Source organism: Lepidochelys kempii, chromosome 14 (assembly GCF_965140265.1).
Source record: "Lepidochelys kempii isolate rLepKem1 chromosome 14, rLepKem1.hap2, whole genome shotgun sequence".
Lineage (NCBI taxonomy): Eukaryota > Metazoa > Chordata > Testudines > Cheloniidae > Lepidochelys > Lepidochelys kempii.
This window is the reverse complement of record NC_133269.1, coordinates 15973568-15991245: the sequence shown is the minus strand read 5'-3', so window position 1 is coordinate 15991245 and position 17678 is coordinate 15973568. Positions and strand designations below refer to the sequence as shown.

At 43.9% G+C, this 17678-nt stretch overlaps 1 protein-coding gene across 3 annotated transcripts in view; it reads left to right on the top strand.

The window, feature by feature from the left end:
- The window catches only part of ACOX1 (acyl-CoA oxidase 1), a 32444-nt gene that overhangs the window by 10222 nt on the left and 4544 nt on the right, over window positions 1-17678 (top strand). Inside the window, exons 3-10 of one of the 3 annotated variants that reach the window (XM_073311533.1) lie at window positions 8570-8730; window positions 10688-10795; window positions 11369-11488; window positions 12115-12230; window positions 14417-14586; window positions 15610-15772; window positions 16570-16760; window positions 17050-17229. In XM_073311533.1, coding sequence (XP_073167634.1) covers window positions 8570-8730; window positions 10688-10795; window positions 11369-11488; window positions 12115-12230; window positions 14417-14586; window positions 15610-15772; window positions 16570-16760; window positions 17050-17229 — 1209 coding nt within the window. Of the gene's footprint in view, window positions 1-4020; window positions 4182-8569; window positions 8731-10687; window positions 10796-11368; window positions 11489-12114; window positions 12231-14416; window positions 14587-15609; window positions 15773-16569; window positions 16761-17049; window positions 17230-17678 lie in introns of all 3 variants that reach the window. The other 2 variants (XM_073311532.1, XM_073311534.1) reach the window with 2 other exon arrangements.

The window sequence follows — 17678 nt, the reverse complement described above, 5'->3', positions numbered from 1 at the left end:
GTAGCCTTGTGGTAATGATTGAACTACGTCAATGAAATGTTTGTTCTGAACAAGACAAAAGGGAGAACTTGTTGCACAAATCAAGGAATCAATATTTTCGTCTATGGAATCTTGCTGGAATTTGCTGGTCCTGACTACAAACTAATCCACGGTTTTAATGAGTGATAAAGACTTTTTTATATATATATACAGGTAATTTACTGTCTGACACATGTTTAGTTGCAGCACTAGTGGTGGAACCAGCAGGTGACTGTAAGGCTGTAGATATTGCAGATGGTGGACATTCATAACCCCTTATGTCTGAGCTTGACCCTGAAAAAAAAGGCTTTTAATTATGAAGCTTCCTGGGTTGCATGGTGTGTAGGTATGTAAAGTCCTGTCCAGCTCCTCAAAAAATACAGGTTACATGTCACCTGCCAGATTTTTTTTTTCCTGTTGTCCCTCGTTTTAATAAAGTGCAAACAGCTCAGGAAACAGCTCAAGGAAAGTGTGGGCCCCTTACTGAATGAGGGAGGCAACCTAGTGACAGAGGATGTGGAAAAAGCTAATGTACTCAATGCTTTTTTTGCCTCTGTTTTCACTAACAAGGTCAGCTCCCAGACTGCTGCGCTGGGCATCACAAAATGGGGAAGAGATGGCCAGCCCTCTGTGGAGATAGAGGTGGTTAGGGACTATTTAGAAAAGCTGGACGTGCACAAGTCCATGGGGCCGGACGAGTTGCATCCGAGAGTGCTGAAGGAATTGGCGGCTGTGATTGCAGAGCCATTGGCCATTATCTTTGAAAACTCGTGGCGAACCGGGGAAGTCCCGGATGACTGGAAAAAGGCTAATGTAGTGCCAATCTTTAAAAAAGGGAAGAAGGAGGATCCTGGGAACTACAGGCCAGTCAGCCTCACCTCAGTCCCTGGAAAAATCATGGAGCAGGTCCTCAAAGAATCAATCCTGATGCACTTGCATGAGAGGAAAGTGATCAGGAACAGCCAGCATGGATTCACCAAGGGAAGGTCATGCCTGACTAATCTAATCGCCTTTTATGATGAGATTACTGGTTCTGTGGATGAAGGGAAAGCAGTGGATGTATTGTTTCTTGACTTTAGCAAAGCTTTTGACACGGTCTCCCACAGTATTCTTGTCAGCAAGTTAAGGAAGTATGGGCTGGATGAATGCACTACAAGGTGGGTAGAAAGCTGGCTAGATTGTCGGGCTCAACGGGTAGCGATCAATGGCTCCATGTCTAGTTGGCAGCCGGTATCAAGTGGAGTGCCCCAAGGGTCGGTCCTGGGGCCGGTTTTGTTCAATATCTTCATAAATGATCTGGAGGATGGTGTGGATTGCACTCTCAGCAAATTTGCGGATGATACTAAACTGGGAGGAGTGGTAGATACGCTGGAGGGGAGGGATAGGATACAGAAGGACCTAGACCAATTGGAGGATTGGGCCAAAAGAAATCTGATGAGGTTCAATAAGGATAAGTGCAGAGTCCTGCACTTAGGACGGAAGAATCCCATGCACAGCTACAGACTAGGGACCGAATGGCTAGGCAGCAGTTCTGCGGAAAAGGACCTAGGGGTGACAGTGGACGAGAAGCTGGATATGAGTCAGCAGTGTGCCCTTGTTGCCAAGAAGGCCAATGGCATTTTGGGATGTATAAGTAGGGGCATAGCGAGCAGATCGAGGGATGTGATCGTTCCCCTCTATTCGACATTGGTGAGGCCTCATCTGGAGTACTGTGTCCAGTTTTGGGCCCCACACTACAAGAAGGATGTGGATAAATTGGAGAGAGTCCAGCGAAGGGCAACAAAAATGATTAGGGGTCTAGAACACATGACTTATGAGGAGAGGCTGAGGGAGCTGGGATTGTTTAGCCTGCAGAAGAGAAGAATGAGGGGGGATTTGATAGCTGCTATCAACTACCTGAAAGGGGGTTCCAAAGAGGATGGCTCTAGACTGTTCTCAATGGTAGCAGATGACAGAACGAGAAGTAATGGTCTCAAGTTGCAGTGGGGGAGGTTTAGATTGGATATTAGGAAAAACTTTTTCACTAAGAGGGTGGTGAAACCCTGGAATGCGTTACCTAGGGAGGTGGTAGAATCTCCTTCCTTAGAGGTTTTTAAGGTCAGGCTTGACAAAGCCCTGGCTGGGATGATTTAACTGGGAATTGGTCCTGCTTTGAGCAGGGGGTTGGACTAGATGACCTTCTGGGGTCCCTTCCAACCCTGATATTCTATGATCTGGTAGTGTTACGCATTCTGGTTATGGCCCTTCGCAGACATCTGCCTAACAATGTCCGTAAAAAGGTCTTTATTCCAGTGGTTGGCCACAAGAGTTTCCCGCACCAAAGCTTCTCCCCAGATGACAATAAAATCCAGTGTCTCGGTGTGGCTCCAAGCAGCTGCTCAAGGCATGTTGTAGGGTTTCTGGAGTATTATCACGGCTGTTCTTATAAACTGGAATCCAGAAGTGAATGGATAATATCTGGCTATGTGCCAGCTTATAAACAGGGAAGGGAACATCCAGTCAACTTGACCGAAGAGGAGGGGAAGGCACACAGGTAAACGGGTCAGTAACGGTCTCCCACAAAGCTGTCTGGGATAGCCATTTGGAAGACTGTCAAAGTAGTTTGCTGCAGCATTGCATGCACATGAACAGAAGACCAGACTAACTTACTTTGCAACAAAGTTAGTTCACTTTGAAAGAGAACTTCAGAGTTTGCAATACATGCAGAATCCGTGCTCTACAATGAATTGCATTGCATGTGTGAAAGCATTTTTGAAGAAGATTAACTCAAAAAAGCTGTGGATTAAACCCCTTGTATAGACAAGCCCTAAGTGAGAAAGAGACTATTTACTTCACTGATATGAAAATGAAACTAACATCAAAATGAAATCTGTCAGGGTCCAAGTAGTTTTTCCCATTCCAGGGGTGTGTGTGTGTGTGTATTTTCTGGTCACTGGTTGGGACAAATGAGAGTGCTCTGTGTTTCTGCTTGTCCTGGACATTCCAGTTTTAGAGGATTAACTGATCAGATACTGATGTGATCAAGAAATGAAAAGAGCACTTAATAAACGTAAGTTCTACAAAATGTCAAAGGGAAAGTAGCCACCTTACAATCCGTATAAATTCTGGACTAACACTTTTCAGCATGTTGTTTGTCCTGTCTGAATTAATTCTGCATGTTAGTATGTAATGTACTCTTGCCTCTCTCTTTCATAGTAATATGTCTGCATTGTCTTCGCTCCAGACCAGTTATTTCTCAAATACTATTCTGTTCAGTTTAGTGAAATAATACCTTGCATTTTGAGTGAAGATGTCTATTCACAATGTCCAACTTTAGCATTCCCTCAAACCCCTCATAATTGGAATGGTATGATTGAAACTGAAGAGCAGCTGTAATGATAAAAGTTCATGATCTTGTCACTGGTGCAAGCAGACAAAGATAACACAATCAGAGCACTTGTACTGAAAGAAGCATGAACCATTCATTAAGAAGCTTCTTCCTTCCTAATCCCTGAATGCTCCTAATTGATAGTGGCCTTTTTAGAATGGCTGCACTTCCTTAAAGCAAACCCCATGCTGGAACGAGACACCCATGCCTCACCACTGTTCCAATTACCAGCTCTATTGGGCTTTGAGTCAGGAAAGCTACATGTTTTCAGTCAAAGCCAGATATCTGAATTTCAGCTGAACTTATTAAAACTAATGGTATGCCCCTCATTTTAAGGGTCCTCAATTCCAGGCTTCCACTGAGTCCAAGAAGTAGAGCAAGATTTTTGTGATTAATATAATAGGAGCCAAAAATTGCAGGAAGAAGGAACTGTTCAGAAGGTATTGGTTCATTCCCCATTAGTACTGCTTATGATTTCTACATGTCTAAGGTTTATTATTGAGACTTTTAAGTGCACAAACACCAAAAGTATAAGTGAGTCTACTGTGTACAGCTGCTGGAGATGGAGGAAAGCTGTTTCAGGAGCACACTTAAAGTAAGGCTGAGACCTTGATCCTTCTTTTTCTCTCCTGCAGAACCTGCCAGGGCTCTTTTGTTCCACCTTTAGGTCTCCACTTCAGCATGTTTACATACACCTTACAGAACCAATGCACTGTTGCTCAGCAAGACAAATGGCTACCTGCAACCTATGGACTCCAGATAATTGGAACCTATGCCCAGACTGAGATGGGCCACGGTTAGTTCCTTTTGGAAACCAGTGGGTAACCTCTGTGCTGTGACTCCAGCTAATAAATTGGTGGTGATGCTCTGTAGTTAAAATCTAAAGGGTGAAAGATACAATAAATAAAAATTTAACAATACCAAAAAAACCCCACACCCCAAAGGCCAGTTGACCATTAAGGCCACAGTAGAGTTCTTCTACCGGTTAACAACACAGTGTCTCACTCACAAATGGCTTTAATTATGACTTTTTTTTAAAAATGCACCTCCTGCTTGCTCACTAACTTAATAGTTGTTAAAACAAAGATTAAAAGATGAGGTTTTTGCCCATAGGAGCTTGAACATTTTGCTGATTATGGTGCCAAGGACAGACAGGAGTCAGCAGTAGCTCTATTTGTGCCTGAATTTATGGTATGTAAGTTGCAAAGTTAGGCTAATGCATTGATGAGCAGCCTAAATAACTCAGCCATATGTCTTTAGGTATAATGTAGCTTGATGAAGTTGTGCATCACATGTTTGTGAAAGACTGGTTATTGCTATGCTCTGTCCCAAGCACTGTTTGTTCTAGGTGTAGCTGCATTTAGTTATATATCTTCATGGAAAGTTCCTGTTTTATAGGGAAAAAGCCCTGTTCCTACTTTCTGAATTTATCAAAACACAAGAACTGATCATGGACCCAGGGAATCCTATTCCCTAAGCAGCACAGTGCCCAAGACTGCAAATTATACAAGTCCCAGCAAGAGAAGTTTCAGTGGCTGAGAAAATGAAATGGTTCTCTTTTTACACTTCCTGAATTCAAACCTGGAATGTTCCCAACATACGGTAATTTGCCAGACCAGATGGCAAAACCCATGGCTTAGATCTCAGTTACTTTGGTTACTACTACATATGCCAGCTGAAAATGCAAAGAAGAGTTACCTGATGGAATTTTTCACATCACTCTGTTAAATCAACAGGCTCCAACTCTAAACCAAACTAGCTAAAGACCAGAAGTTGTGAAACAAGTGGATGATATCCTGTGAATAAACAATTGCTTGCTGATTTTGTTTCCTTTCCCCAACAAGTTTTAAATCAAATCTGTCTTTCTACAAAAGTGATTTGGTTTTGCATGCTTTGTCATTGACCTATCCCTCGGTGACTTTCTTCCCTGGGTGTGGGTCACTTTGCTTGTAATGTTCACCATGTTCTGTGACTAGCATATTGATTGAATGATATACCTAACACAGCTAGTGAGAGTGATGGTATATTGGAGCAACTCACAATTTCAGTGTCAAAAACTGATTCTTAACATGTCTGTAAGGCATTTCTGCTGTGCATGTTGGATAATTACTATATTATTGCACAGGCTGCATTGATGATAACTGGCTTCTAGTTAATATATTTTTTTAGCGTGATGTTTATAGTGGCTTCGGTGATTCATGATAGGTAATTGGATAGGAGTCTTTATCCAGTCCAGAATGGCAGTGATTAATAGGTGTTGGTATCAGGTTCAGTAGCCTACATGAAATGAGTTGGTTTTCAGTCCATTTTATCATGAATAGGTGTTCATTTAAAACACCATATTTGGGGGCAATTGTCAGTCTGGAATGGCACATGGAAGCCTTTTCTCCCCTCCAAAATGGTCCTCTCTAGCACATGGTTGAGGCTCATTGATGAAGTGGAGTTGAGGGACTATTGTATTGTCACCACCTGTACTGTATCTGTTGTGTTGTTTAAATAAGGATTTCAGTCTTCATTACTAGGGCCTTACCAAATTCATGGTCCGTTTTGGTCAATTTCACGGTCATAGGATTTTAAAAATAATAAATTTCATGATTTCAGCTATTTAAATCTGAAACTTCACAGTGTTGTAATTGTAGGGGTCCTGACCCAAAGAGGAGTGGGGGGGTCACAAAGTTATTGTGTGTGGGAGGGGTGGGGTATGGTACTGCTACCCTTACTTCTGCGCTGCTGCTGGCAGCAGCTCTGCCTTCAGAGCTGGGCTGCTGACTGGGAGCCCAGCTCTGATGACAGAGCCACCACCATCAGCACAGAAGTAAGGATGACAGGGTATGGTATTGCCACCCTTACTTTGGCGCTGCTGGCTGCAGAGCTGGGCCGTCAGTCAGCAGCCACCACTCTCCAGCTGCCCAGCTCTGAAGGCAGCAGCACAGAAGTAAGGGTGGCCTGGTATGGTATTGCTACCCTTACTAATGCACTGCTGCTGGCAGGGCGCTGCCTTCAGAGCTGGGTGTCCAGCCAACAGCCGCCGCTCTCTGGCTGCCCAGCTCTGAATACAGCACGGAAGTAAGGGTGGCAATACTGTGCCCCCCCACCCCTTAAAATAACCTTGTGACCACCACCACCACACCCTCCCCGCAACTCTTTTGGGTCAGGACTCCCAATTTGAGAAATGCTGGTCTCTCCCCATGAAAACTGTAGCGTATAGGGTAAAAGCACACAAAAGACCAGATTTCACTGGGGGAGACCAGATTTCACAGTCCATGATGCATTTTTCATGGCCGTGAATTTGGTAGGGCCCTATTCATGACAGTCACCTGAGCACCTTTCACAGCACTAAACTCACTTAAAAGCCTGATGTTTCTAATGTTAAAGTGACCATTAAGTCTAACCCAGCTGGGTTACTATATAAGGCATGGGGCGTTACAAAATATTGCTGTCTAACAATTTCTTTTGGATCTTCACTATAACAAGCCCAGAAATTGGGGTTGCCAGCCCTCTGGGATTGGCCTGTAGTCTCCAGGAATTAAAGATGAATCTTTAATTAAAGATTGTCATGTGATTAAAATCTCCAGGAATATATCCAACCAAAATTGGCAACCCTACCAGAAATGCCAAAGTAGAAAGAATTGCTGTTACCAGGAAACTCTATGTGTAAAAGAACATACCAGTGTATAGTAAAGTGCATCTATATCTAGTACAGAGAATACTCTAATCCATTCTGTCAAGTATTCCAGACCTTTAAGCGTCTACATTGAGACCAGTGCTTTTTCAGGAACCCAAATCTGTCACCTGAAAAATAGGTTCATTCTATGAATGACTTGGCAAAAAACTACATATTTGTAGAGTGTAAAATATAGGTACCGGACATGTTGTCTTTAGAGGATCAACACTTCTGCAATATCTGCATCCCAGCCACTCTAGTGCTTTTCCCTCTTCACTATGTGCTGGTGTCAGCAGTTGAGAAATAATCCTACCCTCTCACTACTACTTTCCAACAGATGAGGAAATGTTTTTCACCAAAGTATCCAAAATGTCCTTTTGTGAAACCTCTTACAAGAAGTTCCAATTGGATGAATTATCTTGTGAGACTTCAAAACAAAGAAACAATCTTAGGTTATCACAGCTGGGAGATTTGGCGGTCAAAGAGAAACAGTTCTCCAAGTAGTTGAAGGTATCAAAATTATTAAGGGTTGTTAATAATAATACATTACATTTTCTGGTGTCCAAAGACTTCTGGACTCTAGAACTAAAAATAACCTGATAACCAGTATCTGAGAGAATTTGGAGTCGGCTAGATGAAGTGGGAGGTACACATTATAATAAAGCATGTTTGATTGGGGGCAGGGGCTCTGTTCTGGTGATGCCTTGACTGATAAATGTTTTTTCACACACAGCTGCAGTTGCGGTCACTAGCTTTGACTGATTGCTTATGCAGAGCACTGTCCTTTTTTGTTTGAAGTTTTCTAAAGAGCAGACAAAATTTAACAAAAGAGGCTGTGTTGGAGGATGGAGGAGATCATAGTTGGAACTCAAGTCCATATATGCTACATATGTCTAATTTGCAAGTCCAAAGCAAAATCTAAAACATTGATAGCTATGACAAGTTTAAGAAATCTAGATGGAAGCATTGCTCTTTCTGCTGAAACAAGTGGGATTTCGAGTGGTAAGGGGTTTGAGTACTTCCTGGAACCCCATTCAAACCATGAAGATGTGTAGACTTGCCTCAGTTCCAAAATAATCCAGTCAAACTTCATCCAACCAGCTCTGTCTTAAACTAAAACACAACCTGACTCATGCCAGCCTTTTATCCATTTTAAATTCAAATGTGTACTTGCTTCCAGAATCTTCTTTCTCACTGGTTTGTATTAACTCTCTATACTAGCCAATATGATACATCAGAAATAGATTTTCCTCTTTAAACTGGAGCCAAAGCTAAAAAGGGGAGTGTTGCAAATGCTGCCCTGCTTAGCAAAGAGGAAAATGCACTGCAGTGTGGTTGAGTATGCAAGATTTCTTTATAATACAGACCAGGACAGTGCTTTGGTTTTCTGAAATTTGCATGCTAAATTCTTAACACAATTCTTTTTTTTTTTCCCCCCTCAATCTTCACCTTCAACATCATGCTTGCTTCCTTCCCATAATATTCCCTTCACATTCCCACCCCTCGGCATTTTGGCACAGTTCTATTCATCGTGGACGGCCTGAGCCTCTGGACCTCCACCTGGGCATGTTCTTGCCCACCCTCCTCACCCAGGCAACCCTGGAACAGCAGGACCGATTCTTCATGCCTGCCTGGAATCTGGAGATCATTGGCACTTATGCTCAAACCGAGATGGGTCACGGTACAGTACATTCGCTCAAGTATATTCACAAAGGTGTTTTCTGTACAGAGGATGTTTATCTGCATGGGGAAAATATCATGCGCTTTCCAGAATCTCTGCAGGTGCAGTTCTGGTCATGGGGAAAAGTGTACACTCTCTGGAATTTTAAATAGTTCACATGTCTATGCATAGTACCACTCTGCTTAATGTTTGATCTCTAAGAGTTTCTGATGTGCCCATCACTGTGGTATCTGGGTGTATTTGATATTCACTTGTCACTCAAATGAGGGAGACTGTGACTAATGAAAATACTCTATTTGTATGGGTGTGTTGATAAGAGCATATTGCAGCTTCTAGACCCACGTGAATTTCCAGAATGACTTCTGCCTCTTCCTGATCAGTTTGGTTGCTCTACTTGGCACTCAGCTGGAAGGCAGGAGTGCAGACCTTTACAGAGCCTGAAAGAGATACTAAAATAATAAGTTAGTTTTCAATTGCGGCTGACCATAGTTTGGAGATCACCTGGGTAAGCCCAGTATCTGCACCCACATTTCTCTTTTAAGTTCCCTCTTTTTCTTCCTACCATGGCATGTTCTTTTCATCATCAAGAATTGAATGGTTTTTCTCCTTTGTCCATCCACTTCTCACTCAGTTAGTTTTACAGGTGCCTTTCCTCTGCTTACAGGCTTAGGGAGAGGTGACAGATACTCAATGTTTTCTCATCATTTTTTTTTTTCCCCAACCAAATTTCAATGTCCCTGGCAATGACCCAGTTTCCTAGCCCTAGGCACAAGTGAGCATTTGCTGAAGTCTTGCAAGATCAGTGGGGACCATGTGTATGTGTCACACAACTTCACAACACATAAGCATGTTCTACCTGGGAGACGTTTGTTTTCGAAACTTGTCAGTAGGAAAATGTTTTGAATCGTGAGCTTGGATCCATCCTTCACCGACAGTGAGACATCAAGTGACAAAGAAGACTGACTTGCAGATATTTTAGTAGTAAAAGCACAGTCATTTGAAATGAGAAGCGTATGTACAATCAGGTTTGAAGCTTATGATGGTGGGGGTGGCCTGGCAATTCAGTAAGGGAGTATTAAGTTGTCTATGGAGACACCAGAGTTAGATCTACAAACTTTGGAAATTGGTGCATGGACACATCATGGTAGGGTCAGGCCTCTTGATGAAATACGCATGTAGTGTCAATGGTTCTGTAATGGTCTGCCACTTTGGAGCATCAAGTCAGTCCACAGCTGGTCATCTACATCTAGATTTAAATTGACTGGACACCAGTGCAGGGAATGTCATCTGTCAGCTATAGCTGCCTTCAGTTTGCGTGAAGTGAGGACTTGGGACGAGGGGAGTGGAAGCAGTTAATGGAACTGTTACCTTCAGCCTATTGTAGGTGCCCGAAAAATCTTCGGTAATCTAGCGTATATGTGCTCTTGTGTTCTCACGTGGATTTGGGAGAAACCGCTCTATCAGATGAGTGGTATACAAGCCCATTGGAGAGGGAATAATGATGGTAGCACTTCTGAGACCATGTTTTGTTAAATGCATGTGACTTTGTTTTGCAACTAATCAGATTCCAGTGTCAGTGTAATCAGGCTAAGATATGACATTGTAGATATGACATTGTAGATCATTTCTTGATCATATGCTTCTTGATGCAAAACAAGCAAAGGGTCAAGGTGGAGGTGCTTGAAAACTAAAGGGCCTAATTTTGGAACAACCTGGATACTGGCACTTGTATCATTTGAAATAATTTTACATTTCTGGCTTGGTGCCCAGGCTGTCAGATTAATAACTCCCATACTTCTAAAATGCCGTGCTCTTAAGTGTACACTGTGGTGTGCCCTCTCTGCCTTTTGGGTTATATCGTTTGTTGCATCACTGCTGGAGTTCATCAATTCATTGTTCAGTTCTGTTTCTGTTGTCATCTGTGACTGTTAAAATATAATGTGCTAACTACCCATAGGAACTCACCTTCGAGGCTTGGAAACTACTGCCACCTATGACCCCGCTACCCAGGAATTCATTCTCAACAGCCCCACTGTGACTTCCATTAAGTGGTGGCCAGGTGGACGTAAGTGAATCACTGTGCATTTGAACTTGGAAGCTAAAGGAGGCACTCTCCTGTCTGTAGGAGGTGGTGATTCATATCCATGTTAGGACTGCTGCATCTGGAAGGTAGTGACTGGAAATGGGTACAGAAGGAAGTTGTGTGTAGAGCTAAATCATTCTTCAGCCAAGTAGGAAACTTATCAAAGTTCAGCTGTAATCTTGGATCACCAAATTTCTTTGGGCATTTTTTTTGAGTTGTTACACAACATGAGTTTAGGATGACTTTAATCTGAAGTTTTATCCCCTGTGTATTTGAAGCCCCTCCTTCATTTCTGATGTAGGCAGAGCCCCTTTGACTTCAGTAGGAGTCTTGCCAAGGAATTGTTTAGTACTGAATGTGATTCTTGAGAGTCATGAAGCTGCTTCACACACAACATAAGTGACTTTAATGAGAGTTTCATTTGTGAGCCAGCTATGGGATCAGACCCTTAATTAGCATTGAAGAGCTAATATATAGTAGAGCTCATCAAATCTCAGATGGTGTTTTATCGAAGAGAGAGTATTAAAATGATATTTTTTTTCTCTGCTCTTGCAGTTGGAAAGACCTCAAACCATGCCATAGTTCTGGCTCAGCTCTACACCCAGGGCCAATGCAAAGGGCTGCATGCCTTCATTGTACCCATACGGCAGCTGGGCACCCATGAGCCCTTGCCAGGTAAGAGTCTACATTGGGGTTTAGCACTGTTGGGAAACAAAGGGTCAACACATTGTCAGGCCATATAGCTTTGCAAGTATTGTTAACATACATGGCTTATCTTTCAGACTGAACTCAGATAGGAAGTGCATTGCAGAACTATAACACTTCAGCACAAGTGTGTGGATAGATCTTGTGTGGCTCTAGAAGCCTGAGGGCTCTTACCTTAAGACTTAAAATGACAAGGCCAATCTAGTGGTTTAGTGGTAACCGAAAGTGGAGGTTAGTTTGGGATATCACCATGTTGCTGTACTCCCAAGCTGGAAGTGCTGTGGAGACCACATGCTCCTCTCCCCAAGAGAGAAGGAATTCCTTGCATTGTTCTCTAGCCAGGAGTGGCACTGACAAATTTTGGAGAGCGTTCCCCCAATCCCTGTATTATAGGACGGGATGTGGAGTATGAAGATCCTTGTGGGTTTTCATCCACACTCTTGCAATAAGAGGACAGGATAATGTTAAGTCTGCTTATCTGCTGCCATTCATATCAGAATGCCAAGAGCTCCCAGAAATCTAGACTGCCTGCTTATTGAAGGGTTAGGTCTTTCACCTGTTGTTAATTCTGACTCCTTCCCACTGTTCTATGGCAGGTATTACTGTGGGTGACATTGGGCCAAAATTTGGTTATGATGAAATGGATAATGGCTACTTAAAAATGGACAAGTTCCGCATTCCCCGGGAGAACATGCTGATGAAGTACGCCAAGGTAAAGGAGTGAGCTCTGGAGCCAGTCATTAACAGCTCTTTTGTAGTGAGCTGGCACAGAGTTTTCAACATACTTTAACTCTTCCCTCTCTGGGTTAAATCTGTCCCCATTGCTTACCTGTGGGTTCTCTGTGGAATCCTCTGACCATGAGGATCCCCTTATTTTTCGTTTTCCACCCTGAAAATCCTACATCACAGCTATCATCTTTGCTGTCTAGAGAAGCAAACTTGCCTCCTTTAGGACCCTGTCAAAGTCAACCCTTAACTAGCCAGAGGGGTTGCTACTGAGCTATGCGTGGAAGAAATTATACTCTTGTATTGTCCTAGGATCTCCACAGGTCTTCCAGCCCTCTATTATAAAGCCAGGAGCAAGAAGGGTTTGTTTCTTAACCTCCAGAACTTCCTCCAACTCTGACTAAATGGATCTTATTACTAAGGCTATGTTTTAATCACGGGTATTTTTAGTAAAAGTCATGAACAGGTCACAGTCAGTAAACAAAAATTCACATGACCTGTCCATAACTTTTACTCTATACCCCGACTAAAACTTGGGTGGGAGGACAGGGATGGCCTGTGCGGGGTGCCACTGGGGTTGGGGGCACAGCCTGCGGGGCTCCAGGGGTGCTGGGGAGGGGTTGGTAGGGCTGGGGCAGAGTCCATACCCAGCACCTGAGAAGCGGCGACCCCAGCTCCTAGCTCAGAGAACTCAAACTGAAATCACCATGAGGGCCACATGAGGACTAGTACATTGGCCTGAGGGCCGCATCACTGAAACCTTCCATGAGGCCCTGCGTCTGCCCCACCTCTTCCCACCCTTCCCCACCCACATTCCAGCCCCTTCCCCAAATCCCCGCCCTGGCCCCACCTCTTCTCCGCCTCCTCTCCTGAGTGCGCCATGTCCCTGCTCCTCCCATCTCCCTCCTGGAAAGTGCTAAGCACCGCCAAACAGCTGTTTGGCGGCGGGAAAGCACTGGGAGGTAGGGGAAGACAGCCCCAGTGGCAACCAGTGCAACTGGACCAGGGGTTGCCCGAGCTGCTCAGGCGGCTCCTGGGCCAGCCACACCTGGCTGCTGCAGAAGTCACGGAGGTCATGGAATCCGTGACCTCCATGACAAACACGGAGCCTTACTTATTGCTAAGGTTTAACTGACAGTTGATCCCTGTGCAACACTTTGTTTCGAATAACCCCCTTCACTTCACATCCTATGGTTCCCATGAGCAAGTTCAGTATATTTCATTTCTGTAGCTGCTCTTAATCCCAAATCACTCTGAACTATTCACAATCACTTCGCACAACAGGGGTGGATGTGGCAGCTGTTTAACACACACCACCGCCACCATACAATAAGCTTGCTTAGGAAGTGAGGAAGAATACTGCATCCATCAGAAACTAAAGAAGGAATTTAGAGGCAGAATGGAATTGTCCAAATTGGAATATGACCAGCTATGGCCATTAACAGCTCTTCCATTAGGAGAAGTGCATGAGATCTTTAATGACCACTTTAGGACTCATCCAAAAGGCAACTCCTCAGGCAAGCACCCTGTGACTGTAATTAATTACTGACTCAGAGGGAAGAGTGCCATCCACTGAATTATTAGCACTTCCTGTAGAGCCGTGGGTTTATCTTTAGGAGTTTCTCATGCAAGTATTGCTAAGGAGTAGATGATCTCTTTAGGTCCCTTCAACCCCACTTTTCTATGATTCTAAGACCTGTGCCTTATTAAATGTGACTTGATGTGGTTAGAGACCAATCTGATATAGCTGAAGACCATCGAATTATTGCTTGCACAGGACTCTCTAGAATAGTAACTCTGCTCTCTATGATGCACCGAGAAAAATGTCAAAACATTTAGAACAGTAGACATAAGTTTGATCACTTTTACAAGAACGTCTGTTGGTTTGCCTTTTTCTTGAATGTGCAAGGAACTTGAGAGAAATATGTCACTGTCTCTGCAGCCCTCATCCTTTTGCTTGCAGCTACTACAGTGAGAACCATGCTAAAACTCTTCAAGTGAGGTAGGGGACATTACACTCGTGTCATGGTGTTCTTTGACAGAGGCTTGTGAAGGCTAGATGCCACTTGGTAGGTGTGCTCATGTACATTCTGTTCCACAGCAAGGTGGCAGCTGCTGCTGGAATTTAGAAGGCAGGAAACCCCTTGGGTCACCATCCTGTCTTTCTGTTAGGTTGAACCAGATGGCACATATGTGAAACCACTCAGTGACAAGCTGACTTATGGGACCATGGTGTTCATCCGATCCCTCATTGTGGGGGATTCTGCTCGCTCGTTGTCCAGGGCTTGTACCATTGCCATCCGCTACAGTTCAGTGAGGCACCAGTCTGAGCTAAAGCCAGGGTAAGTGTAGTGGCTGCAGTGAAATGAAGGGCCTGCCTGTGTCATAAGTTGAAATGCCAAAAATAAATGGATGTTAGACAAAAGGCAAGCATTTTGGGGAGAGCTGGGGATGCAGATTGTGGATGATGCAATTTACCGTGGCAATTGAAAGAGAAGTACAGATGCCTCCTCACTCCTAGCTGGAGCTGACTGAAATGCAGGATTTCCGGTTTGCAGAAAACGTTGTGGTTTGTAAATGTGATATCATTCCAAATGGGAATGAAATTAAATGTATTTGAAATTTTCATGAACCCAAAATTCTGGGGGGGTGAAAATTCTCATACAATGCATTGTGTTTCCAAAAAGAAATCTACTCCAGGGACCTGGACAGCTGCTGAGTGAAATTGACCTCCTTGTCTTTTTCACCCCTGTTATTAATGGTTAAAATGAAATAATTAATCTGCAGCTGTCTAGGCCTCACCACACGCTTGACTGGCATTGTAGGGAGCCAGCAGGAATCTCTGGGGATCCCCACATACTGGCTGCTGGAGAAGGTGACTGCAGGTCTGGGAGTGGAGCTGGTTGAAGGTTTTTCAGCAGAAAATCAAAGTGACAGTTCTATGGCTCCTTGCGTGGAATGCTCTTGTCAATTCCACTTTCCTGGAGTACTGCCAAGGCAGAGAAGGCCCCATGATGCCCTGCCTCCAAATCTCTGGGAGCCACTGAGGCAGAGAAACCCACCATTCCAGAGCTTCCAGATTACTTGTTGTGGGAAACACGAGTCTGAAAGCTCTGGCTCTAATAGAGCCTTGAGTCTTGAGTCTGCAGCAACCAACCTGGAAGCCCTGAGAACTCTGCCTTGAACTGGGACTGTCAGGACTTCCAAGCTCCCTGGCACAGAGCCAGGGTCTGCAGCTCTGGGGCACTAGAATTTACAACCCTCATTATGGACTCCAGTATGTGTAGGTAAGCTCTTACTGTTGTACAGGATGTCTGCAGAAACTTGGCAGCAGTCACAGTAATGACTCTCATGTATTGCTATAGGGAACCGGAGCCCCAGATCTTGGACTATCAAACCCAACAATACAAACTCTTTCCTCTCCTGGCAACTGCCTTTGCCTTTCACTTTGTTGGAGCCTACATGAAAAAGACCTATCAGCGCATCACTGGTGACATCAACCAGGGAGACCTGAGTGAGCTGCCAGAGGTAATTATCCTGTCTGAAAACTGGAGGGTGATTCTGATACTTTATGTAAAAGCTGCTGTGGCCTGCGAGCTAATGGTCCCCAGTCCTCTTGGGCAAGCAATAGAGGCTTTGAGATTTTCAAATCCAGAGGTTCTAGATTCAATCCCTGCTGATAATTCACCCAGAGGCATCATTCCATTTGCATCTATATACTGCACTGCACCTTTAAAAAATGTGAGTTAGTGACTCACCCAAGATCACCCAGAACGAGGTGTTGCTGAGCTGGGAATGAAACCCAGCAGTCTTGACTTCAAGTCCTCTATGGTAGCCACTGGACCATGCTTCCAATGAACCAGGGAAGAACTGCTGTTAATCAAAGATATTGGCAGAACTAAGAACTTTGTGAGAGTGGGGTTGTAAGGTGCAATCACTTAGTGGGTGGCCGAAGGAATACGGTGAAATGACAATATGCAATGGAAACCCATCTTTGTCTTGTAGACTAGACAAAGCATTGGAGTATACACTGTAAAGATTATGGCATAGGTAGAGAGAAATGAGCTGTATGACCTAATAAGTATTTTCTAGCACTAACTTCTGATATTATAACTGAGGTCAACAAAAGGTAAAGATTGAATAACACTATGATAAGCAGCAGGTAGATGGTGCTGATTGTACAGTATAATCATTCTGTTGGCTGCCACTGAAGCCCATTGTGCTTGTGAGCTAATAGTGGAAATGCAAACTGGGTGGCATCTGTGGTAAATCAGTGACCTAATGCAATAGACTTGGCAGCTACCAGTTCTGCTTTTCTCCCTTAGCTCCACGCGTTGTCTGCAGGGCTAAAGGCATTCACTTCATGGACAGCCAACGCTGGCATTGAAGAATGTCGAATGGCATGTGGTGGGCATGGCTACTCTCGTTGCAGTGGCCTTCCTGATATCTATGTTAATTTCACCCCATCCTGCACCTACGAGGGAGAAAACACTGTCATGATGTTGCAGACTGCTAGGTGAGGTGACTTCTTTCAAGAGATCTCCCTACTTAGTCGTTAGTTGCCTGGAGAGATGGTCAGAAGGGCACAGAGACCACCTGTCCACTACCACCTAACTTGCAATATTCCTTCTCTTGGATCTATATATTTCTGTCCCCTTCTCTGGCTTCTGCTATAACTGCAAGTATATGCAACTCCTATATATTGGCTAGTAGTTCTACAGACTAAACCCCAAAAGTTAATCTGTCTATTCTGTATCCAAATGAATGGGGCAATGCAATCTTTCTTTCTTTTTTTTTTTATTCAGGTTCCTGATCAAAAGTTACACCCAGGTTAGTTCAGGTCACCTGGTTAGTGGCATGGTGTCTTACCTTAACGACCTCTCAGGACAACACATCCAGCCACAGCAGGTGGCTGCTAGGCCTACAACGGTGCACATCAATGATCCAGCCAGCTTGATGGAGGTGTATAAACTGCGGGCATCAAGGTGAGTTCACACTTAATGCAAAGAACTATGCATTAATAAAATGCTGTAAAGTGTTTATGTTAGTGAGAAATGTGATAGAGCTAAGCTATTCTGTTAATGCAGCAGCATGCAACGTATGGTCTGCAGACCGCGTCTGTCCAAGTGAAATATCTTTTTAATCTCCAAGAAGTGATGCTTTCTGCTAGGTGTAACCTAATCCCAGCTACTTAAAATTTCAAAAAACTCTTGACCATCTAAATGCAACACAATTTAAGCACTTGAGCTCCCTGTGCAGCTGGTTTGAGGGTTTTTTGGTGTAAATTCAAACTTGCAGATGCCAAAATTAATCAAACTGCAGTTACCTTCCTGGAGAGGTTAAAATAGTGGTGACTACAGACCTGGTGGGGAGGAGAGTCAGTATAAAGCCCTACATCTGGGAAGGGGAAAAATAAATAGCACAGGTACTAAAT